Source organism: Lepisma saccharinum, chromosome 12 (genome assembly GCF_977018435.1).
Source record: "Lepisma saccharinum chromosome 12, izLepSacc3.1, whole genome shotgun sequence".
Taxonomy (NCBI): Eukaryota; Metazoa; Arthropoda; class Insecta; order Zygentoma; family Lepismatidae; genus Lepisma; species Lepisma saccharinum.
This window is the reverse complement of record NC_139240.1, coordinates 55,121,200-55,148,250: the sequence shown is the minus strand read 5'-3', so window position 1 is coordinate 55,148,250 and position 27,051 is coordinate 55,121,200. Positions and strand designations below refer to the sequence as shown.

At 39.2% G+C, this 27,051-nt stretch overlaps 1 protein-coding gene across 2 annotated transcripts in view; it reads right to left on the bottom strand.

Annotated features, from left to right (window-relative positions):
* Nost (Nostrin) overlaps nt 1-27,051 on the bottom strand; it is a 214,535-nt gene that overhangs the window by 17,683 nt on the left and 169,801 nt on the right. For both annotated transcript variants that reach the window (XM_083132385.1, XM_083132383.1), the window contains exons 4-7: nt 15,552-15,695; nt 8,645-8,900; nt 5,038-5,126; nt 1,590-1,725 (exon numbers count right to left, since the gene is read on the bottom strand). In XM_083132385.1, coding sequence (XP_082988511.1) covers nt 1,590-1,725; nt 5,038-5,126; nt 8,645-8,900; nt 15,552-15,695 — 625 coding nt within the window. The remainder of the gene's footprint in view (nt 1-1,589; nt 1,726-5,037; nt 5,127-8,644; nt 8,901-15,551; nt 15,696-27,051) is intronic.

The following is a 27,051-nucleotide window of genomic DNA, read 5'->3' as shown; positions in this document are numbered from 1 at the left end:
AGATTTTGTTGTTTATGAAAGTTTTCAGTTTATTTTGGCTCTCGGACCTTAATGTGTTACTTTACCATGTAGCAGAACAGACCAAAGGCTTCGCACAAGTGAATATAGCACCCAAAATGACTTTCCACAACAATAGCTATAATTTTACGTAGTTAGGTTAGGATTGTTAGGTTTGGTACTGATAATTATTTTTGGCGTGTTCTTTCGCTACTTTAGTGTACATACAAACAGTTTTTACTAACAAAAAGCGATGAAAGTACACCGAAATTGCAAGGTTTCAACTTTTTAATTGCAGGTCATACTTTGGGATCAAATATCTCCGATATTTGTGCTTTCCTAAAGCTGGAACCACATTTACATTACGTAAAACATTGAAATCTGTCGATTAAAAAAAATCGACGTAACTCTCGAGGGGGTACAGTGCTTAAATGGCCCCAGGATTTCTTCATTGATGGTCCCAAGTTTGAGTCCTGGAATGAGCAAGAGTCAGTGCTCCTTCATTAATTTCATCTAATCATCATACATCCACATTGACAGGGTTTATCAAAAGTGGCGGAAAAGTGACACTAAATAATAATAAATAAATCAACTGCTGTCGAGAAAACTTTCTACATACAAAAACATACATAGGCCTACCAAAGGTGGCAAGCGAGGGCAATGACCTACCTCTCTGGAAACTAAATGTAAGTCAGTGACAAATTAAATGTTAAGGTAATATTGCACTCTTTCAGGTCTTATGTAAATTTTCTACTTCGAAAAAATCTTTCAGTGAAGAAAAGAGTGTCTTCTATCCACATTTTACACCATATATTTTCACAATCCCTACATGAAAAATACTCCAAATGAAACTCTCTCAGAGAGGTTCATTCTTGTTATTAGAATCTCACTTTAATATCTTTAGATTTTCTCCCCTTACTTGACTTAGTGTCTAGCTTACGAGAGCCATCAGACTGAAGCAACATGCTATATGTGTCCTTTGGAAACCAACGTTCACAAATGAATGCAACCTTTCGTACTGAACTGGCATGACAAGCTTCACATGTTGCTTGCATATTGCCTCAGTATGTTGGTAGCACATGAACAGTATATGCTCTTCTACAGACTAGATTGGGGCAATGTCGCTTATCACGATAGTGTGAAACCTCTGTGTCACGTTTCTGCTTTGATCCAAAAACTCCCCAATAATGACATAAAAACCTTTAAAATGACATTTGTAGGCAACTCTCATAAAGAGAACAAACTTGGAAAAACACGACACCAGCCAATGAGAACACCAGGATCCAGAGAGAGCCAATAGGAAGACAGCATCCAAACTAAGCCCCATCAAAGTCATATGTATAACCCTACACTGGTCTACATTTTTACATTCCCTGAAGATGAGAGCAATATATGTGCTTGGAACGTTGGAAGCTAACGCCGATTTAACCAGGCTGGTAACACCTGTTCGAATCATGTCGCCAGGAAAGCTACAATCTATATTTTAAACTTGAACAAGGGAAGGAGTGATATTGTGCATGTGGCGGTACATAATTTCCATTATGGTTCAATCCTTTGCCCATGAAGATCCTAAGCACTACTAAAACACCAACCTGCACCATCTTGGGCCCCATTTCCTGGATGTGATGTAAATATCTGTTGACTAAGTCTTTGAGGTTTTGCAGGCGTTCTTCCTCCAGTGTTTGGAAGCAATGACTACCTCGGCTGACAGCAGTTTCCCACTCTAACCTATAAAACAAGGTACGAATAAGCGTTACAGAAAATAAGATAACATCAAGAATAAGCATTTAAAATCAAAAAAATAAGCACAATGACTTAACAAACAATGTATTCTTGTAATAGGGCACATAAGTATCCTAGTTTTTGAGCATTCATCGACATAAATTTTGACTACTATACTCCAGGACACAAAAATGCAAAGTTCAACGTCAACTATCTCCCATATTTGCCTCTTGTCCAGCCACACTGTCGCATTTGTAGCTTCGTCTCGACATGAATGTTTGTAGTTCTTTGATGTCAGTGATTCAGTAAACTGAGCTGTTACTACTACCATGAATGATACTAATAGTGTTGATGACAATGAAAATATCCCTTGTATAAGGTGACCCTATTTTTGAACAAGTAAACGGAGCATTTTTACATTTTCCTGGAGGAAAAACGAGATGGCAAACTGTACACATTTTAATATAAAAAAAACTGTTTCGTCATAGATACTTATTTTTGAAAACTAATTAAATAAATACTGTGTACATAATTTACATAATATGGTGATATGCACTACACTCCAAGCAATCGGTCAAATAACATTATTAAATCTTTACACACCTGTGATTAAATTTCACCTTATTAATCAAAGTGGTTTTCAAAGTTTCTACTGAAAGAGCGTTCTTGTCACTTGTCCACAAATCATTCATGTACGAAAACACTCGTTCAGTGGGGGCATTAGTTCCAGGTGAACAGAGAAGAAACTCAGGCCTGTAGCCAGGATTTTATTTTGGGAGGAACTCATCCCTTATCAGCACAGGCATCACCAGAAATATTTGTAGAGGGGGCAGGCCACTGATAAAACTGGATTAGTGGAAATAATAATGATAATAATAATTATTACCAGGGCGTATATTCTAGGCTATCGCTGAAGCCCAGGAAATAATCGACTAGCAAATGTGACTGATGCTTCACTCTCAAACAACGACCGCAGGAGAAATCGATATAAAACCCGTGACTCCTGTGCACCATACTCCCGCGAGGGGGAGAGTGGACCATGCTTCCTTATGGTCCGAGCTGAACGAAAGAAGAAAAGGCTGTACGGAGATTTTTCGTCCAAGGTTTGTGTTCCTTGTGCTCGCTCTATACATGGGGATGGACTCCTTTCCTTTAAAACTACCACCAAACTTCAGCGCTTAAATTCTTCCCACACCAGCGTCTGGAGGCGGTCGGTGACGTATTTGTAGTATCTTCCAAACCCAAGTGTGAACAGGGAAGTCTTCACTCTACAACGGCGATAAAACCTTACAGTGATGCCAATGCTCTAACCAGCATGGGATTTTTCCCAGGTAAGGGAAATTTTGAAACTAAACTACTATTACAGGAACGGGAAAAGAGTGTCTGGCATGTGATAGGGAATTTGTCCTTTAGGCCAAAACAACACTGTCCCATTGAACACATGCAGAACTCACAGGCCACATACCTTCAACCAACCACGCTTTATGATGTTTTCAACCCCTCTGCTGCTTTGTTTATGACTGGCTGGGAAAGCTACAATCCTACTTTAGTCAGTCCTATATTCTACCATGTCTTTCTGTACTTGACATACTCTTTTTATTTAAAGAGTGCTGGGACAAAGGCAGAAGGAGCATGGTTATGGCCTCACAGCTCCCCTTGGGCAAGTCACTGCTATACGATGCACGGTTTTAGAAGCGATATCGGGCGGAGCCACGCAGAAGGTGTGCGTGGCGACCAGCCAATGGCAGGAGTGCAATGTTGTACAGTTAGGCGGCACGTGAGTTAAACACCTTGTTCTGTATTTTTCTTGCGCGCAAGAAGTTTTCATAAAACTCGCCACTTTAAGGTTCATCATAAGATGGGGCAAGACATTTTGAACCTGACTGTCAAAGTCCCATGAATTTCCGTCGCCTACAGCCGGAGTTATCGTTTCTTGAAGAAACATGGGAAACAACACGTCTCTACACACACACACACACACACACACACACACACAATGACCCTTTCGTTTTCCTTCTGTGTTCCGTCCTTTGTTTTTTTCGTTGCCACCGTGTTGACCCGGATGAGTTGTTGTGTGTTGGTAAAGCTATGGGTGTCAAATTCGGCTGAATATGCTTAATGACCTTTCATTGTCTTGTGTGTTCACAAACATTACGAGTCTGGGTCAGTTTTGAGTTCAGCGTTTTCATAACAAGGGCGGTGTAAGATAATTTTACTCGTACGGCATGAAGAATAGTTGTGAGAGAATTCAATACAGCCCTTATTGATTGATTTATTTTGCTTTTTCTGCCACTTTTGGCTAATTTACGAAGATGGGGATGAGTGATGATATGATGAAATTGATGAATGGACACTCACAAATATCCATGCCCGGGCCAGGATTCGAATCCGAGACTCCTGACGTCGTAGCACGTTGTGCAATACAGCCCTTATGCTCGATAGCTGTGCAATAGTGTGTGTGTTGTGTGAATGTTATTTAATAATGTCGCGCCGACGCCATTGTGGAGTGGTTAGCATATCGCTCTACGACGCGAGGAGTCCCGGGGTCGAATCCTGACCTGGACATGGATGTTTATGAACGTCCCTTCATCAATTTCATTATATCATCACTCATTCCCATTTTCGCAATTAGCCAAAACTGACAGAAAAGCAACGTAAAATAAAGCAAATCAAATCAAATTAATAATGTCGCTCTCGAAACCTAGTACGTACCAGTAGTACAGGCACCAAGGGTAAATACTCGTATTACGGTCACAAGACAGAAATCTTAGTTTTAAAGCTTATTCTTACTTCGAGGAACTGGCGTTCGCAAGACGTGCATGCTGAAACAGTGTTTTCTCAGAGTCGAGAACTTACGGCTAAAGCGTGTGGTGTATGTGTGCATACTGTGTTGCACATTATAAAACAGGGTAAAGTATCTAAAACACAGAAATCGGCGAACTCCTTTTCAAATCTCCTGGGAAACATGCCAGAAAACAGATACGAGAGCGATGATGATGACCTTGCAGTTCCTCTATACTAAATACCTTCAAACTTCTTTCAGGTATGAGTTTCTCTTATATGCTGCAGTGATATGATATAATCGTGTAGAATTCTTCACTATATATTTCATTGTACTCAAATATCACGTGCATGCATTATACCCATAAAAAGCTGAATATTGGACACAGCAAATTCTGTGTGTTTCCCTTCCGCTAGCAGTTGGTTTGGCAACAGTGCGACAGCTCTGGCTACGTATTGGCTGAACTCATGTTCCTTCTAAAAGCGTACGCCGTATAGTAATTAAAAAGTATTATGCTAAGTTAGAGAATACCTTACCTAGCTCTCTCAGCACGAATGCAGAAAGTGTAGTACTCGATGTCAGCCTTCTTAACAGCTTCTTCAGCTTTCCGTCTCTTTGATTCAAGCTTCATGCAAAAGTAAAATAATAATTTGTTAGACTCGCTCAAAACATTAATCTCGCATCTATAAGATTTAGGATTCAAAATATTAAAAACCAAATATTCACTAAGTTGGACTAATATGAATGTTATATTCCAAAATTTTGTCAAATCTCTGCCTTTTTGTTTTAATAAACAGTACTTTATAATACACAAGAAATTTCGTTTCCTGCATTTTAAAAATTCAAATTCGTACTTTAATAATGAATATATTCATATCAATCTGAGACCTTAAATTACATTATCATGAAACGTGTATTAATACATATGCATACATAAGTATTAAAGATGTTATTGTTTGGTGTAAGACATTGTTATAGCAGCACCAGGTGGGGTGCTTGTGCACTCGTATCCTGGTTAACATTACCTCCCTCCCAACATCACTTTAGCACAATATTAATCTGATACTTATAGTTATAAGGAAATAATAAATGAACACATATGAAAGATTAGTTACTACAGTACATAGTTACTCCCCCTGGCACTGCCGTCAGCCCCTTGTCATTAGCTAAAATTATTTTATACAATTTGTTTGTAGTGAAGAATGAAAATGTAGAGAGCAGATATTATTTTGCTCACAACTATGGTGAGGAATACATTCACAGAACATGAAAAGCAGCTATTACATTCGTTCATCTGTTTATGAGCACACATCTAAGTAGCAGCAAGTATTTAGAAGGTTCTCTAGACATTAGAAAAATTCTTTGATACGGAGCTTCTTTATCTGTACCTTCACTGCCCCTGTTGCGGCATTCAGTTTAGGCAAAATCTTTCTAGGATAAGCACTATGATTAAATATTATGCATTTTTTCTTGTATGATATAAATATCTGTACCATGAAAAGTACCATGGAATTTGTAGTAAGGTTCAGTAGCAGTCAATTTACACTTCAAAAGATGTTTTGCAAGGGTATGGAAAAAACAATAATATTTGTATGATATTTCTAAATTTTATATTAACTTAATGACCCCCCCCCCCCCTTGCCTCCTCTCACACACACATAATTTACATTCATTTGAACTGTCAAACTTTTGAAAATGGACTTAGTTTACAAAGTCTTCCCTGATAACCCGTGAGCCTTCCCTGGAGATCAATTCTAGCTACGGGCTTGAATAAATTTTCAATCACTTCAGAAACAATAAATTGTGAAGTAGTTATGAGTAGTTAGTCACCCATGTAAATTAGTTACATAACTTATACTTGTTTCTGATGCTATTACTGCCCTTATTATCCATATTTTTCTTATGCAATATTATGATATACTGTAAGTTTTAACATTTTCTAATGTGTGTGTAGGGCAAATATTTGCTCCATATAGTTAACAGATGGAAAATCATTCAGTAAAGCATAATTGCAACCAAGAAGAAATAAAAACACTTTAAGTCAATGTACAAGGCTACATGGATATATAAATTGCAGGGCTTTCTTTCCCTCGATGAAAATACATCTTGCATTCGTAGATTTCATATCTGGACACCACCTATGAATCTCGGACAGGTTATTCTCCATCCCAATAACAATGAAGTTCATATAAACAAAACAAGTGACTTGTCTCTTTCGTATTTGCTATTTCTGGTGTTATCTTCACAATAAATAAATAAATCGTTCCTGTACAGCTTGTAAAGTAACGCAATTTCATTATAACAGCTACATTGACTAGTATGACTGCTATCGGAATAAGCTATGGGTGCTATTCACCGGATGTTTACATTTCTGTGCTTCCTTAGCACTGGCAGGGACTGCACTTCCGGTTTTGAAAAGAATAACGTTGAATTCAAAGGTGTAAAGGCAGTGCCTTCGGAAAAGGCGACAAGATTTGTGTGGCTTTTGGTTTCAACATGACATGGCAAACAAACAATTGTTCTCAGGTATCTGTGCATCCTTTTCAGACAGACCCGATACGGAAAAATCAGTTTATTTAAGCAGTAAAGCAAAAAGATTGGACACAAACACGAAGGACTAGGCTCTGCAGTCGGCACTTCATCAATTCAAATGAAAATATTTTACGTGTTTCGAAAATTATAATTGTCTAACGCACATGTGTTGATTAAATTTAAAAGTTGGAACTATTTATAATCATATTAAAAAGCATTTGCATTTTGGTTGTTGATAAGGGCTCTTTCCATGGGCGTCGGTAGGTCAGCCGACCCCTCCTCCCCCCCCCCCATCTGGAAATTAGCATCCTTCATTCCAAGTTGCAAAAAAACAGGAAGTTTGTTATTTTTATTGTTAATAACAGAAATAATGTTCACTTGGTTAGTATTCGAACAGAGTAATCAATGTAAAATATGCATTAGATTGAAAAAAATAGTGAAAAATACAGGAACCAGGTTATATTTTCATATTCTACCATCTAATTCAATGAATAAATGGTTCCACAGTTTAAAGGTTTTCGAAAAATTATAATTTTAGATGAGGTCACACAATATAAACTTTGCGAGTATTTTCTTTCTAACTTCTAAAGTCCTTTCTTGAACGACACTTGCAAAAGTTAACAACAAAATACAATAACTGTGCATTTCAGTATAGTAACTAAACTATGAAATGTAAAAGTATTAATGGAAAATAGTTGTGCTGGATATTCACTCGGCTCGTGGATCGAATAGCATGATATTAATAAACAACAATAATAATAATAAAATGTATTTAATTAGATATATATTATTAGTGTATAACAATAATTTTAACCGTAGTAATTATTTTTTTTACTGTTGTGATCGAAGTATTTCAATATTTATAATTAATGTAAGCTTCATTTCAACCTGGAGAAGTCTAAAAAAAAAAAAAAAAACGAAACTGATGGTAGAAGATCAACATTGCCTTGGAAAATATTAGCATTCTTCCTTATATCTGCATCCAAAGGATCCGGGAAATTGCCAATCTTTTCTAGGTACCTTTGTTTCTCTATATCACTCAAAAATTTCAAGTGATCCATTTTGTTTCCGATCTTTTATAAGAAAATAAGCTCAGTGACGATCTGCATTCCACTTGTTTGGAAAATTCGCCAAACCGGAAGTTCTTTCCCAGCCATCAATAATCGAATTGTCGGATCGATCATTTTTTGTTTGCTCAGGAATAACCCCCATAGGATTTCTCACAAACGATGTGTGTTTGTTTACGTTATTCTGACAATGGACAGATAATAGAGTTCTGATATGCACGACCGTCGTCAACCGGGGGGGGGGGGGGTGTGGATAACGGAACTCATCCTCGCAATAATTTTGAAAAAAATATATGTGTAAGACAGTTGTGTATTATAAAGTTTCTCCAATAATTCAAACCCAACGATGCTTATGTTGTTGTGAGCATGCTTTGTAAGTTTATTATGTAAAATATTAAACAATATATAGAAAATATGCAAATACAGTAGAACCTAGATTTTACGTTTCCCGATTTTGTTTCTCTTCATTTTGTCAGTTCTTCGTTGCATCATCGAGGTTCCATTTTCCACAACAGGTTGAGTTTGCTAGCTTCTATTACCTTACCTTTGTGATTTCTTTGTCTGAAAGTCCACGGCCTCGGCCAAGACGCGCCTCCAGAAGGGCATCTTGTAGCTTCTCGTTTTCGCGTGAGCACATGAAACTTTGCTTCTTCGTTTTGCCTTCTGCCGCACGCCATTCGGACAGATTTTTTGCTGTCTTGTCCACAGCAGATTCGACAGATTTTCGTATCCTGTGTTGCGTTTCCACCAGTGACCTCAGGGGCTTGACAACTTCTTCACTTAGGGCATTGGAAAATGTCCTGGAAAAGGTTAACGACGAAAAATTTTAGAACCAGAAAATAATTCATGATGTAACAACACATTTTAAGCGGAAAATTAACAACAAAATAAAACAGGTTAGATACATATTTTGAAAAATGGCTGACACAAGAGTTTATTCAAAATTTTCCATTTCTGGGAGGTGTAAAATAGCCATAAATTGGGTTTTTGTGAAAAGTTTTCCGGGGGTTTTACAGAAAATTTGTGGGGTATAGTGAGGATGAGATAAATGACGTCGACCTTTACTCCCAAAGATAGATAGTCATTTTGGTTCTTCATTTTTACTTACAAAATGTTAACCATGATCAAATTGATTGAACCAACAATAATATACATACCAATAATTAAGTATTTAAATATCTGGGGACTCATGTTTGTGACAGTTCAATTTATTAATCATGGAAAACTGAATATTTGATGCTATATGTTTGATGTTTGGGGACTTCAACTTGAGGTGGAAGCAGCAGCAATAATAATACCATGTTGGCTTAAGCAATCCTTTTTTATTGCGATGTTGGCCAAACGTCAGTGATGATCCAAAAAACCTTCATCTTCCGTCTTTCACAAAGGAGGGTCATTTCGCTTTGTCACGGGCTTCCGGTGAATCATTTGTAATACGTTGGGGGAGGAGGAAAAAGTACAACGGTTTATTTCCTGCTCTAGTCATGCACAACAACAAAAAGAAGTATCGGATGCGCAACAAGCAAGAGCATGCTGAACCAAAAGCTCACGTTCCCACCGATGAATGAAGGAAAATAACAACTTTCACAAAGCTGACTGATTCTCTTTTAGTAAGTCATTTGTTTCTCACAGCGCTCTTTGCTCAATAATATGTTTTTCCCGCGAAGTCTCGGAAAAGATAACTTTCCTGATAATGACGGGTATACATCTGCATTATCCGTTTATATCATCACACTAACTGACAATGTAGGTTGGTTAGATTTACTGCATTTGTAGCTCTTCGTGAAGTGTCTTGTTCTCATGTATTTGCAGTGATTTCAGACAACAGTTGATCGTGGCAAATATATACTACAACAACTACAGGGTGATTCGTAAGTCTGTGAAATAAATCCGTTAATTCAATCCATAAGTCCGTGAAACGTTTCAGAAATTCACCACAGATGAACTACGCAATAGATAGTGGTAACTCTGATGCCATAGAACGGCCAACTCCCCTAGTTGTTGTAGGGAGCCGTAAGAGCGCATAGTTACAATAGTTTGCCGTTAGGAGGCGGTAGTAGCAAATGTAATGTGGCGCTAAGTGAACATCGAGAAGGCATTCTGTGTGTTGGAATACAAAATAATAATAAATAATAATAAATTTTCTTTATTCAGCGGGCGAGGTTCAGCTAAGGCTGCTCTGCCACCTAACCCTTGTCAATATGATAATACATATGAGATGATATAAACTTATGGAGCAGTAAGCTAAAAGTAAAAATAATAATAATAATAATAAAAAATGAAGAAAGAAAAAAATACATAGGAATTAGTTGGATGCAAAAAAGAAAGTGTAACTAGAAATACAAAAGACAATAGTAATAATAATACAATAATACAATTCCTTATAGTGAGTGACTTGATACCTTCAGTGTGTGCCCCGACTCTGCCATTGTTCCATTAACAGCAGGTCTTTTATTTTACCTTTGAAATATAATGGGTTGTTTACACTAGCGATATTTGCAGGCAATGCATTCCGTGCTTTGGGAGGCGAAAAGGATAAGGATGATTTGTAGGCCGTGGTAGAGTGATGGGGATAAATCGAAGTTGTTCCGCTTACGGGTAACATACTGATGAATTTCCCTACGGGAATGCATCTTCTCAAACAGGTACTGCGGTTTACCTTCTGTCAGTATGCGGCGTATAAAACAGAGATAGTGCAACATCCTTCTGTTTGCCATGGTAAGAACCTGATTATTATTTAAGAATGGAAGAATATAATCGGATCTTTTGGCTTGAAAAATGTATCGGAAGCACGCATTTTGCACCATTTGTATTTTTTTTACTGAGCTTTTGCGAGAGTTGCGGGCCGTAAACATTATCACAATAGTCGAACAATGGGTAGATTAACGCTTGGATGAGTCTTAGTTTGCATTCCGCAGGGAGGAAGTCACGGAAACTATTCAGATTCCTAAGTGTTCCATAAGCTTTCTTACATTGCGTCTTTACATGTTCTGTCCAATCAAAAATTTCGTCAAAAATCAGACCAAGATTTTTCGCAGTGTTATTCCTGACAATGGACAAATTGTTTATTTTGAGCTCGATCTTAATATTTTTAATTAATGACCTTGAATAATTAGAACCAATGATCATAAAAGTGGATTTTTCTGGATTTATTTTAAGACCGTTAGATACACACCAGTTACTGACGATGTTCAAGTCAGAATTTAGTGACTGAAGCTTATGTTCCAACGAAGCGTAATGATCTGAGAAATATAACTGGGTATCGTCTGCGTAAAAATGTGGAGTGAAGAATCTTATGACTTGCTGCAAATCTGCAGTGTAAAGGGTGAAGAGGAGGGGGCCTAATATCGATCCTTGCGGCACGCCTGCTTTCAGCGTTATAGGTTGAGACACGTGAGATGGTGAATTATGTAATACGACCCTTTGACGTCTGTTAAATAGATATGTTTGAAACCAGTTTAATGTTGAAGGAGAAAACTTGTAATATTTAAGTTTGGCTAATAATAAATCATGCTGCACAGTGTCAAAAGCCTTACTGAGATCCAGAAGTACTAAAATAGTGACTTGCTGTTTATCTCTTGAACCTCCGTACACACGTGGTTGTGCTCCGACGTGGCAACAGCGCGAACTTCTGCCACCCGGCTAATTTCATGGCCGTGCGTTTAGGCACAATTCCCTGCTATCAGTAACAATTTACAATAAAGACTCTTGTAGATTATTTAAACAATAATGCTTTTATAGATGAACTAATTGTAGAACGTGGCGCTGCATCTGGCCATTGCTATGCTCGGCACTAAGTATCATTAAACTGTTATTGTTATTCCGACTGTTACACATCGGTAAAAGTGAAAATTGTTAGGTGGAGGGGTGTTTGCTCGAGCCCTGGGTATATATTTGGAGAGGGAGGGAGCGAATCCAGGAGGGGCATTGGGATTGATTGATTGATTGATTTAGTTTATTTTACTTCGCGTTTTGTGCCTCTTGGCTAATTTGCGAAGATGAGGATGAGTGATGAAAGGATGAAATTGATGAATGGACATTCACAGACAACCAAGCCCGACCGGGATTCGAACCCGGGACCCTTGGCGTCGCAGCGCGATGTGCTAACCGCTCGGCCACAGGGTCGGGCGAGGGGCATTGGGGACCTACCTGAAAAGAAGTAAAGGTCTCCAGTCTAGAAAGCCAGAAAACAGCGGCGATGGGACTTGATGGGCTGACCATTTGGCAGATCCTTGCTTTCAACGGATGTTGCGACACGGAGTATATATTTCTTTTCTTTTAGTTTCGTTGAGACATTTGTAATTAATTTATCAGATAAGATAAACTTGCTTCACATGCAGACAGATCAATGTTTGAAAGAATTTCAGTACACTCCTAGAGATGGCGTTGGCAACAGTGTGCTCTTGTTGTCAACTGTTCTATTTCCGATGCACTCCTCGTGTCTGAGCAAGAAAGACAACCCGGCTTGCTCTCTTAAATGGTCATGCTCTGGTGTCCAGTTTTTCTGCATTTTGTCGCATCGACCTTCATTTTATCGCCTAGCAGAATCCTCTACGTATATGGAACAGGTACACGCGTTAACGTGTGTGACCTTGAAAATAAATGTAGTGTTGAACCTCTTTGTTTCAAGAAGAAATTAAAGCTGCTGTTCTTACCAGATTGTGATACAGTGAACGCCATAGGAACGTTGCTACTGTGATGGTTATAAAAGTTTTAGCTATGCAAGAATAGCATGGCATTATTGTGTGTGTGTGTATATCTTGCACAATTAAATATGTTAAGATTTTGTATTCCTTTCATTTTACTTCGCTTGCGAAGATGAGGATGAATGATGATTAGTTAAAATTTATGAACCAACATAAAAATCCTGTCTGTGCGATCCAGGTGTTATAACTTGTCAATCTCCAGTGTGTACTATGTGAGAAAGAGGTTCATGCATGGGTTTATGTAGAATTTTCTATGGGGGGGAGGGTATAAGGATTAATGTAGAGCAAAGCGATCGTAAATTGGGCATTTGTGAAAAATAATTTTAGGGGTGTTTGGGTATGTGGATAAACCACTAGGTTGTGGACGGCCGCAGTATTTTTTTTAGGGAGGTATTTTTCAACGGGGAGACAAAAGAGGCATATCCCCCACAATACAGTTGTCCTCTAAAAAAAAATCGCTTTCAGATTGAAGTTTTCACGTTCCTGTAACGCCCTTGTAATATTTTACTTGCATTTCTGTGACTGCAATTAACATACATGTGTTAAATATATATTTTTTATTGTTTCCAAGGGGGATTCTGCCCCCCACACCCGATGTCTATGGAGAGGCCGATATCCGAGAGCTTTTGGGAATAACATTTCATAAATTGTCATTGTATCTTCCTTCTTTCCATTGGGACAATTTCATTTCAGTAACACACTATTAACAAGTTTTAAACTAATACAAACTGCAGTGTGTTATTCAGGTGTGAGATTTGGTTTAGCAATCCTAAGTGGCGGAGGAATAGGGGTTGGTGGGATCATAACCTCCCCCCCCCCCATTTGGCCAAGTTTTCCCTTTCATTCCTCAGGTTAATCGCGACGTTGAGAATGGATATAATAATTAGATGACATTGATGAATGGAAACTCATGCCCAACCCGGGATTTGAAACCGGAGACTTCAATGGCTAAATCGAAAGTCGACCACTTAACAGCTCGGCGATAGTTTGATTTGATTTTTGTTTAGCGTAGCTTCTCTGCCACTTTTGGCTAATCGCGACGATGAGGATGAGTGATGGTCATGATGAAATTGATGAAGAAACACTAACAAAGAACACTCATGCCCGGGACCCCTGGCGTCGTGGCGCGCTGTGCTATCCACTTCGGCAGAGAGAGAAGGCCGACTATGCGGTACTTTGAAATACCTTGGGTGCTCTTATCCTGAAACGATTTCCTGTTACACTTTGATCCACCCTCGTACTAATCAAAACACAATGAAGTAACAGTGGAGGGGTGGTGTTATCTGTTTAAAAAAAAGGACCTGTTTTGCCCTGCATGGGTTGATTATAATCTGTGGCAGGTTGTTAAATGGAGCAGAAACAGAGTGATATAATGGCACCAGAAAAACACCAACAGACTGTCAGAGAGAGTGGGGAGGAACCAGCCTACCTCACAATGCGTGCTCGCCACTGGCGGACATCGTAATTACAGTGGAAAGCACGACACACGCCGGATACAGGTGCCGCAGATAAAAACAGGGATGTGAACCTAGAAATGACGTAATGAGGTACCAAGGCGAAGTTGTACATCCGCACAGATATTGTTCGTCAGGTCCTACTTTTCAACGACCAAAAAAGTCTGTTCATTCACTCCAAGTCAATACTCAAGTTCATTTTTCGCATGGGAGGAGATTAATTTCATCCAAATCCCGTCCCGACCAAAAATGTTCGTCCTGCACACGCCTATACTCCATCCCGGGAAAATCTGGAGCGAGCGAAAGAAAGCAAGTCTCTGCGCAGGTAGTGACTCGAGACGGCTCGACCAATGAACAAGTAAGAGGGAGCGGGGTTGCGTGGAGGGGGGAAATGGACTGCAGCTACCAGCTGAGTGTCACTCTGCACACTCATTTTCTCCAATTCTCTACAGTTATGCGTTGCTCCGAAAATACCCGGGATAGAGTATAGTTACGGTAGTCCAGATGGAATGCCTGTGGTGAAAATGGTCTATCGTTATTTTGGCGGTAATTGCTGTAACTTATAAATGTAAGTCACAGAAAGCAGTGTTATTTACGTATAAAAGAATACCACCATTAGGATTACTTGTGTTTACCCAGATATCTCAGAGGGACAAGTGACCACCCTCTCACCCTTGCGGTCGGAAGCCCATGGTTTTAAGGGTTGTAAAGGTATATTTAGAGCCAAAATGACCAAAAATTGACAAATTGGGCCTTTGTTAGAAATTTATGGGGGGAATTTTGGAGAGTGTTATACTGGTTGCATTCCCAACTGGCGGCTGGGAAACAGCGAATCAGCGATCAGTTGAATTTTCTTCGACTGTCATCGGGCATGTTCGAGTCACAAGGCACCGAACGCTGTCGGCGGGACAAAACAAATGAGCGTCGAATACACCACATGTTGCCTAACGTACTGTAAAGCGAGAGAGTTCTCGAATAACGATATCGTCAGCACCAGAAACCAATGGGGGTTAATGGCACAACTGCAGACGTGGTCCTGGACAATGAAGTTTCCAGAACGACCACGCAGACGTCTGTATGCAACTGGCAATAACATTATTATACTTGGCAACGTTGCTTCGGGAGAGCGATGTTACCCCTACAGCTTTTACTACGAGTTTGTTGACACCCATCGAGGCCCCCCCCCCCGAATGCCATTGGGGGACAGAGAGAGACAAAAATAGCTATTAAGGTCAGCCACCAGCTAGAAATGAGGCTAGTATAGGCGGGGTGGATAAATCGCTGAACTTACCTGTGAATTTCGCTCTCCGCTTCCATCTCGGCGCCAGCTAGCTGCCACGCTTGGCTCACGGTCCCTACAGCCTCCTTCGAAGCCTTCAGAAGCTTCATCGACAACTTGCTAAGGCTCTTCGCATACTGAGCTTCCGCCTCGGACCTGAAATGAAAAAAATACGGTCACGATCTCTTGCAAAAAAAAAAAAAATAAATAAATTGTGCACCACTATAAATAATTACATTTAGAAACTAGACTTTAGTATTTTAGTGCCCATTCGGCAACTAAAATGGATTATTTAGTCGGCAACAATCGATCCAGTAGCTATAAGTCAGCTGCAAACAAGTGTGATCGAGTGGGATGCACAGTATTGCTCTTTCGCGTCTTTCGTTTCGGTTCTTGAATTTCTCATCGCGTAAAACAAAGAGAATAAAACTGGCGATGGTTTATTTAGATTAGTAATACTTCAGCATCCCGCTGTACAGTCGGGAGGATCGGGTTGGAATAAAATGCGTTTCTTATCCCACCCTGGAAAAAAATCCTACCGACGTCCAGGCCCGTAGCGAGGGGTAGGCTAGGATGAAGCCTACTGTCGGTTTAAAAATGATACAGGGTGTCCCAAAAGTCTCCATACATAGGGAAATAAGCAATTGGTGTTTACTTTGTTGCAGGCGAAGCAGGAAAATGCCATTGACACGTGAAAACCACATCGAGATAATCCTCCTGGCTGGATCAGGTATCAGCAGGCATGTGGCAGAGGAGTTCAACAGGAGACATGGCCCTAAGAAGAGAATAACTCATGATATTGTCGCGAAGTTTTTCATTAGCCGCTGCCAGGGCAGATGGTTTCAAATTCTCCTCTCGTTTCCAGAAACCGCTGTGATATTTTAAAATCTGAAAAATTATATCAGCTTAGAATTCCATCTAGAGCATTGACGTGAATTTCCCTGTAGTTTGCTTTTACTGTTGCGTAGATATTATCAATAGTTTCGTGTCTACGTAAGTCTATTAAACTATTGAAAATATCTTCGCAACAGCGAAAGCAACCTACAGGGAAATTCACGTCAGTGCTCTAGAAGGAATTGTAAGCTGATGTACTTTTTCAGATTTTAAAATATCACAGCGGTTTCTCGAAAGGAGAGGAAAATTTGAAACAATCTGCCCTGGCAGCGGCCAAAGGTCCATCCGAGCCTTATGTTGACGACCTTGCCAAAACACAACGCAAACGCAGCGCCACAGGCGAGGGAACTGGCGCAGACGCATTGTTCTCTTCCAGCCCCCGTGGCGGAGTGGTTATCCCTCACCGACATCTTCGCAAATTAGCCAAAATGTGGCTCCAAAAGCGAAGTAAAATATAGCAACTCAATCAAGTAAGCATTGATCTGTGTCTGAGACTTGATGACCACCACATTGAGAACTTTCTGTAACACGACCGAGTAAAGTCGATTTCCTCTATGTGTGGAGACTTTTGGGACACCCTGTACATTACTCGAGTTTGGACTGCAATTAAAAATTAACCTGCAACCCACAAGTGCATCGCTTCGAAGATGACCATGCAAGTACGTGCAAAGGTCGACACCGAAAAATTGAAAAACGGGTCACCGTTCTGCCACAGGACAAAGCAGAACGTCACAGGTGACCCACTCTAGCGCGCCATTTTTTTATAACGTCCCTATGGACTCGGAAAGAGTATGGTCTGATAACCATCGAGAAAACTTTTAATGGTGCTCTCTGGGCAGGTGCCAATAACATACTGGAAGAAACAGCCGCTTTTGCATACGTCCAGCGGGGACGAATGAGCGACCTGGAACCTACGACCGTGGTGATCCATCAACGGAACACACTCAAGTTACTTGACAGCCTATTGAGGACGCAGGGGGACTTTCTCAAATGCGAAAAGTGAATGCGATTCCTCCTCTCCACACCTTCGCTTAATTTCCAGTGATGTCTGCGCGTGGAGCTTAATTACCTGTGTTCAGAACAGCGTCTCCCTATGGCTTTCTAGAAGTTTACAGGACATTACGAGCAAAGGAGGATATGCTGAAGTTCTGCGAAATACTGTATAACCTCGATTTAACGTTTTTCAGGGGATCAGGTGTGAAAAGAACTTAAAATGTATCTTCCAGGATTCTAAGTAACATTATGCTCGATTGGGAAAATGCAGATTGAGGGGCTTCCCGATGGCATAGTGGTAACGTCATCGCTTTGTAATCAAGGAGGTCCCAGGTTCAGTGGAAGCATGTAGTGGTTCGGATCCAACTTTAAACTGTAGGTCCAGTCAAGATTAGTCTTTCTGTGCATGAAGTAGACTTAAAACTTAAACCATACAGATTGATTGCATAACGCAGCAACGTAAAATCGGGGTTTCACTGTAATTGTATTTCAATGTGGCTACTCTGTGAGCTAGATAAGAATCAAGTATTATCAGGATTTCAAGGTCAATTTCCCAAAATTTCGTGGCGAAAATTGCAATTTAATTTGATTTTTGTTTTTCAGCGTCGCTTTCCTACCACTTTTGACTAATCGCGACGATGAGGATGGGTGGTGGTGATGACGGAACTTATGAAGGGACACTCACAAGGAACACCCATGCCGGGATTCGAACCTGGGACCCCTGGCGTCGTAGTGCCCTGCGCTAACCACTTCACCACGGAGTTCGGCTGCAGCCAGGAAGAGAAATCATGAGTTTCTACCATCAAGGAAGATTGCCAGGATTTCAATGCGGAGACACTTGACTGACGTAAGTGTGTCCGATCATGCTCACGGCCCTGACACTGAGACGTCCATAACGTATTTAAAAAAAGATTCAGGTCAACAGTAGGTCAGTGAAAACCCTTTAAGCTCTTGATTCTCGCGTCGAATCTTCTCCTCCAACTAGGTCCCCGAGAACAGTGTTGCCACAATCTGAGGGCAAAATTTCCCTTTATCGCCCAATTTTCCATTCATAAAATAAATCCTATAACATTGTGTCTACCAAATTAACAAATCCAAAATTCTTTACTTTTTCTTGACCTTTTATTCCCTCTTTCTTAATATTTATTTAATCACGCCCAACTTTAAGTATAGTTGGAATTTAAGAAAATATATATTTTTATTCACTGAAAAACCCGTACCACAAAGCCGGTTAAGATGAAAACTGAAGCTGTGTTTAACAAGATATTTAGACTTATTTTAATTATTAATGCATGTACAAATTAATGCTTCAGACTTCATGCTGAATGGACACATTATTTAATATTTTTACAATACTTCACGCATACAAGAATGTAATTGTTAAGAAACAAAGTGAACAAACAACCAGAACTCAATGCAATTTTAGATTTCCAAATATTCAATTTTATCAAATCCCAATATAGGTATTTAACAATGTAAATTCACTATATGGTACAAAATAGCAAAAATTCTTGACTGGTAGACGCGCTGTAGAATAATAATGAAAATAATCAGTGCTTCTTATTGTAAATAAAGATTCTGGTGCTCGGCAACTTAGTTTATTATTGTCCCCATCCCCAGCGAGAGTCGGCGGTGGATAAAGGATAAATTACCTAATTCTTCATTCCTCACTTCTTATATGTTACTCTTTTGTCAATCCCCCACCCCCTTATATCTTCTTTCCAGCTTTTGAATTTTTCACTGTTTAGTACCTATCCATTGGTATTTACATCCTCTTCTCTTCTTTACCATTTCTATGTTCTCCTTCCCATTTTCTGTCTTCCCTCTTCTCATCTTCACCATTTCTATGTTCTCCTTCCCTTTTTCTGTCTCCCCTCTTCTTTTCTCCACCATTTCTATGTTCTCCTTCCCATCTTCTGTATTCTCTCTTCTCTTCTTCACCATTTCTATGTTCTCCTTCCCATTTTCTGTATTCTCTCTTCTCTTCTTCACCATTTCTATGTTCTCCTTCCCTTTTTCTGTCTTCCCTCTTCTCTTCTCCACCATTTCTATGTTCTCCTTCCCATTTTCTGTATTCTCTCTTTTCTTCACCATTTCTATGTTCTCCTTCCCATTTTCTGTATTCTCTCTTCTCTTCTTCACTTTTTCTATGTTCTCCTTCCTATTTTCTGTCTGTCTCTTCTTTATTTTTTCTTCCTTCTCTCTCTCTCTCTCTCTCCCCCCCTGCCGGTTCTCTTCTAAATTTCTCTATTATCTATTTCTCTCTTTTATATTTTACATGTATTTCCTTCCTTCTGTCTCTCTTTCTCTCTCTCTCATCTCTCTTGTCTCCCTTCTTTATTTCCTTTTCTTATCTGTTCCGTTTCTTTTCTCTATCTTCCCCTCTCTCTTAATTTCTTCCATTTCTCTCTTTTCTATCTCCCTAAAATTACTTGTTTCTCATGATATCAATATATTGATATTGATACGTAACTTAAGGATGCAGCTCTTCGATTTTGCTACCCCCTTAGAAAATTTTCTGCGGGCGCCTATGGATGAACTACCCAAAATATTGTTGTATGTTCATAAATGATCGTGCATTCATGTAATCTCTCTCACGAACATTTCTTAAAATAAAACGTTATTACTCACCTTTAAAAAGGTGCCCGTACGGCGTAACATTGCGTACCGCCAGAAAAAAAGCACTGATAATAATAAAATAAAAAATAGTAGCAGTGGTAGTATTGACACATGTTTCTTACATGAAAAACGTTAAAAATTAATCGCATGGGCCAGACATCTCAGGATTCTGACCCTAGTAAGGCACGAATGTTCAATTGCCTTCATTCCATCACCCATTTCATAAGTTCATCAATCATCCCTACCGTTGCTATCAGTGGCGTGCCCAGGATATTCGAGGAGGGGGTTACGTATACCATTTATTAGCAGTTAGCCCTTATTTTACAATCTCTTCCTGTCTTCGACGTTCTTTTTTTTAGGAATATTGGACCAAAGTGAGGGGTGATGACGCCCACAGATCGCTCCTAGGGGCATGCCATTTTTTGCTATTAACCGAAGATGTAAACACGTGACGTAAAATAAATATAAATATATTTATAGCCTTACACTCGAATGAGTAGAAATTTGGAACCTATTTTTCCATCGAATTTCCCTTTTGACTAAAAATTTCTCTGCAAAAAGGGAAATTTCCCTTTATATGGCAACACTGCCTACGTGAGAAGACACGCGATCGGACCGAAAGTAAGGCAGTAGCTGGGAGAAGAGATGGATGGAGAGGCGTCTGGCAGATTCCCACCAGGAAGAAACTCCAAGGGTGGCGCTTGAACTCTCAAGGATGTGAGAGATCTTCGATTGTTTTTTCCCCCTTCGCTTTCTTTCAGAGCTTGGCCTTCGGTGTAAACTGTGTGAACTTGCTCTAATTTTCGTGAGCAGGGTAAAGTTGAAGATGAGTTTGTACGTGGTACTTCCGAAGATCAAAGCGGTTCTTGGAAAACAAGTGATGAAGACCAGGATTCAAACTTGCGTTGCTCTGATAACAGGGTGCGGAAGACTGGTTTGGGGAGGGGGGAGATCTTAATTTACATACACACACACACACACTTATGACACACATATTTATTATGTTGTTACACAAAAACAAATTACTATATATACATTATTAAATACATGTAAATAAATTCATTCGCATCAGATGTTTATAAACTGGCAAATTAATTCCTTTAGCAACTCGTTCAAAATGTCAAAAAACTGCAAAATAGTTGAAATTGTTTATTGTTTTTTTAAATATTTGTTTAATTTTTTGCATTTCATTCATAAAAATCGATTAAGATTTCCTATCTATATTTATCTTGCGTTGTTGTGTTACTTTTATTGTGCATAATTTGTTATTGGTGTCTTGAAATAGAGAAATACCCCCCCCCCCCCACACACACAGAGATAGATAGATAAATAGATAAATAGAGAGAGACCATATCGTTCTCTCTATGTGTTTTTGATAATTTCTTAGTAAAGTATATATTTGAAGTTAAAACTAATTGTTTTATCTTCGTCCTTGTAACAAATACTCAACAATATTATGCCATGTACACCCACCGGCGAAAGAAACAGTAGGCGAATTGTTCACCACCATTTGAATTCGATCTGTATCACACATTGTGATGACAATGAATTGAAATAATGATGTCAATTAGCAGACAACGATGCCTGCTTCGAACCAACATAGTTTCATTCCTTTACACAGCACAGGATGTAGAATAAAAAAGTAATTAAAATAGCGGTGGACAATTTGCCTACCATTATCTTTGCCGTTGACTGTACCATTGGTATACCCCAGTTGCCTAAGAGTGGTCTGAAAACATGCGTACAGTTAGCAACAATAAAAATGGGATACCTAGATCCTGAAATACAGGGTGGTCCGTTACTATGGAAACACCCATTTAAAACTAATACGGATTGTAAAACGAATAAAACATAACAGACAGGGTATGTGATCAATATGGCGACCATCATGAATTCCGCCATCTTGAATTCGACTTGCTTTTTTTCTAAACGGAAAAGTGAGCATGTTACTAATGAAAATTGGCTAGAATTTCATGAGAAACATGTTAGTATGCTTCATTCTCATGTAACTTTAACCCCAAAGCTGTTTATAACTTAACATTGTCGGCAATCAACAACAGACTACGGGAGATATTTGTTCATCCTACTTGATTGTATCATGGTTGTACACCCAACGGCAAAAGAAACAGTCACCACTATTTTCATTCGGTCTGAATTACACGATATGACGACAATGAATTGAAATAATGTCTTCAATAAGAAAAGAACAATGGCTGCTTCGAACCAACATAGTTTCATTCCTTAAAACAACACAGGGTGTAGAATAAAAAAGTAATGAAAATAGCGGTGGACAATTTGTCTACCATTATCTTTGCCGTTGACTGTACATAATATAACACACCTCAACCATAGCAGTCTAGTCTCTGGACCTTGTTTATTTGATAACATAATCGATTGAGTTGGTGTTTTAAGTCCACTATATGCACAGTAAGGCTAATTGGGACTGGACCTACAGTTTAAAGTGGGATCCGAACCACTGTGCCTCCACCGGGGATCGAACCCGGGACCCCTTGATTACAAGGCGACGACGCTACCACTACGCCATCGGGGAGGCCGATAACATAATTAATACAAATTGTGTACTAAGCCAATGATAGGGAATTGGACATGTTAAACCCCCTTTTAAACACTATGTCCTTCGACATGACTGTCCTGTTGCAACATTCAACCACCGTTGCAGAATCCACAATGACGATCGCACCCTTATCTAAATAATCGTGTTTTTGAAGAACATTTAAGCAACAAGTGAAATCGAAGAAACATTGCAATGTTATGCCGGAACACTGATCATCGACTGAAGAGATACAAGATCAACCTCTCATAAACAGGGAGAAGCCCAACGATCCGTGAGGACAATACAAGCGATGTATCTCTCAGTCTACAAGCGTTACGTCACAACCATGTTCACTGAAACGGAGGAATACATGCAATTGTTGTTTCGTACACAATAATGCCATTGCTCTGGTACACCTTTATCGGGTGCCACAACAATCCAGTGACCATCCACTACCAGAGTGTCCGAGAAGGAACAATGGCACGGGGTACAGCGTTCAACAAACGTCTCTTGACGTCATTTTATAGTAGGTAACCTAATTTATGCTAAGTGTTGGTTGAGTTAGGTGCAACCAGTGTTGCCATGCAAGGGCGTATCCGGGGGGTCTGCCCCCTCAAATTCCTTTTTTTTTTTTTTTTTAAATACTATGGTAGATTCAGCATACTTTCCAATGAGACACTTGATGTGGCATGGCAGCAGTGGCGTGCCCAATATTTTTCGAAAGGAGGGGGTTAGGTATACATTTTTTAGTAGTAAGCCCTCATTTTGCCATCTTTTCCTGCGTTTGATGTTCCTTTTATAGGAATACTGAGCCAAAGGGAGGGTTATAACCCCCACCAACCCCCCTTGCACACCACCGCTGGGGGGTTGAAAATTCTCTTTCTGCGTGCTCGGTTTGTGGATTCTCAAAATAACATCCACTAAAAGTGATATACCAGCTAAAAATCTGACCTTTTAAATGGAGCTGTCAGAGTGAACCATCCCAAGCAAATGATCTTCTAGCCGCAGTTGAAAAGGGCACTTTCTTAATTGTACAATGTGAAAAGTTTTTCAGTTTTACTGTACAGGTGTCAAAGTATTTGGAGCTCTCATCACAATGTAGCCTCTGCTCTTTCTTAGCCAAGAGACGTGACCGAACTGCTTCAGAGACCTCGGGGAGATTTCAGATGAAGAGTTCAGGCAAATCTTTCAAACTGCTTCTGAAAAGTGTCAACAGAGATTCAATTCTGAAATTTACTTTCTGGATACGCCCCTGTTGCCATGTGCACACTTGAAATTGTGAAAGGTGTCAGAATATACGTTGGTATCATATGAAGAGTCATAAAAGGCTTTATGAAGAATAATGGAGTTCCTTTTAGTTTTGAGCTTCTATTTTAAGTCCACTTTAAGCACAGATAGGCTAATCGGGACTGAATTCGAAGTGAGATCCAAAATACTACATGCCTCCAACGGGTATCGAACCCGGAACCTCTTGATTACAAGTCGACGAGGTTACCACTATGCCATCAGGGAGGCACCTGGAGTTCCTTTAAAAGAAATCAGTCTCTTACAATTTCAATGGGAGTGTATATGTGTTCTTTTTCTCTTCCTTTCTCGTATAGTTTTTCACTAACACTCTTCAAGAAGGTGATGAAAAGAGTAAAATGACAAGAAAGAAGGACACAGAACATCTCACGATCAGTGAAGAAAAGTCACAACTAACGTTTTCTCACGAGCCTGAAGTTGAGCCCTAGTATAAAATGTTATCATGAGACTTGTGGTGAACGCTGTAGTTTCCTCACATCATCCTCGAATACGATCCTAGTACAGTCACGGACACTGCCGGCCATGATACTAAGAGACATGGTAGGCTCATGCGCATCGCCGGGGGTTCTCCGAGACCGCTGTGACGTCAACTGGTGAGCAACTCGAGATTTCGTCCGCTACATCTGGCAGTGAATCTTTGTCTCTCGCTAACAAATAGACGTTTCTTTTTTTAGTGAGAGTTTTCTTCAAAATGGCTTGTGCTGTGTTCCGATGTAATAACTACAACCGTAAGACTAAAGAAAGAGCTGTTAGATATTTTAGATTTCCGAGAGATGAAAATGTACGAAAACAGTGGATTTGGCTTCGTAGAAGCGTGTGTACTTCACACATATATGTATACCTAGGTAAAATGTGGAGCATGGGGAATTCCATTTTAGACGCGAATATAGTTTTTTTTAATGCAAAATTTGCCTAAATAATTTTTATTTATTTATTTATTATTATTTAGCTTTTACAATTTATGACTATTTCAAAACAGGTTTCAAGAGCAGATAACAATTCCAAAACATATAAAGTTCTGGAGCTTATTCTGAGCTCATTTTGAATTTAATGGGATGGAAAATCAGCACTTTGTAATATGAAAATTGCGAGCAAAGTTACATGTATTCATTTTAATGCAGGTTGCTATATAAATGGGGTGAGGAGCATTCCCCCTCCTCTAACTTGATTCATCCCAAATCAGGAATAATCATTTCCCACCCACTGAATATGAAAATCATATTTTTAAATATATCGTACTTTTAGAACCTCATAGCTATATATAAAATATCATTAAACTAATATATGACATATGTACCGTATGCAGTGCCCTTTAGAAGCCATGTATTCGGTATTTTCTCAGACTTCTAGAAGGTGTTTTACAAGTACTTTTCTATCAAATACAAAAACTTTGACGTGTGTTAACAACACTTTTCGAACGCTTGTTGACAGCTATAGCGTTGTCTTGCCTTTTTTTAAAAAATACTGAATCGAGATGATTCCCTATCAACTCGCAACAGATCTAACTTTGAAGTATTTGTAAAACATTTGACATAGTAATTATTTGTAATGTAATTAGCTGTACCTTATGTTGTTCTTCAAACGCTGAAAGTACTATCATTGCATATGCTAAACCGAAATCCTTCATATCTCAGAGCAAGCAAAGTTAGAGGAAAACCATACGCTCGAAATAATTTTTTCAATGGTTAGTGGACAATATGAAGAGCCGGTTTAAAAAAGTAGGTTTATTTTCGGGTGTAGTCGTATTAAATGCAGATACATATGTGTGTTTTATGGTGACATGTTAATTCCTCCTTTATATCAAAAAGTGAACTTTAATGTAAGCGAAAGCATGTACGCGTCACCAGTCGAAGATTTTCGCATCTACAAGGAAAATTCAATATACATTCCCACCTCACTCAAAGACTTTGTGAATCCAATCCAAATTGTACCAATATCTACAGCTGAGTGTGAAAGCGGGGTCAGTGCCATGAACCTTAACTTTACTGATTAGAGAAATCATTTAGAAGTTATAAACCTGCTTCATCTTTCAATACTTGTAGACTCCCAGTGCATTGTTTTAATGCAGAAAAATTTGCAACAAGATGGATCAAGTAGCAAGCATTACAGTGTCCTTGACAAGCCAACTGGCAAATCATCGAACCTGCAGTGTCTCATTAATTTCGTGCATTCAACTGAATAATGTAATTTTCTAACAGTTTGACTTTAGAATTTAACTTGAAATGGTGTTGTGTTTGTGATGCATTCAATATCAAAATTAGATTTTAAGCAATTTATGTCCAATTCTAAGCATATCTAATTCATAGGTAATGTCTCCTGCTGATAAAATCACAAATCGCACTCTGTTTTAATGTCTAGGAAATATCGCTGATCCATTTCAACTAGGAATGATATCGAGATGAGACAAAAATCTCTTAATATATAGGTTTAAGTACAGTTTTCCAAACACCCTCTGACGAAGTTATAAAAATAATCGGTGAGGTATATTGTACCCCCGAAATTGGTCTGTCGTGTCGCGTCTCGAAAACAAGACGAGGCAGGAATTGTGGTTTCGGAAAATTCCATTTGAAAAATTCAAAATGAAAGAAGGTCAGTCATATACTCTTCTGATGCAGGTTTATATCTTCGAATCGACGCGATCACTTGTTTACAAAACATGTACTCCCCTTACAGGAAGGGAATTCGTCTGCAGCGTGATTTTCGGAAAGTAAACTTTAGCTCATTCCATCGTTCCACACACATTTTAAATAATTTTCATCTCCTTAAAAAGATTTCCAAACACACAGATCAATGAACTAACTGTAGTAGTAAGAACAATGTAGTACATGTAGAATAAGTTTACAACGGTTTGAATTCCTGTGGTAAGGAAAATAATGCTTACAATTTACACTTTTTATATTGAGCAATTAGAATAAACTAGGTTCTTTTAACAGTAGCATCTTGTATCTGAGGGGGTACAACTAGAATCTATTTAGGGGGTACAGTACCCCTTCAAAAATTTAGGGGGGTACAATGTACTCCTGTAACCCCCCCCCCTACAGTTCCTGCGCCACTGTTCTTATGGGTTTGATTCTATGTTAAGAAGGATTACATCAGCCCTTGTGCTTGTACGTGTGGTACTGTAATGTTGTTTGTGTACTTTATAAA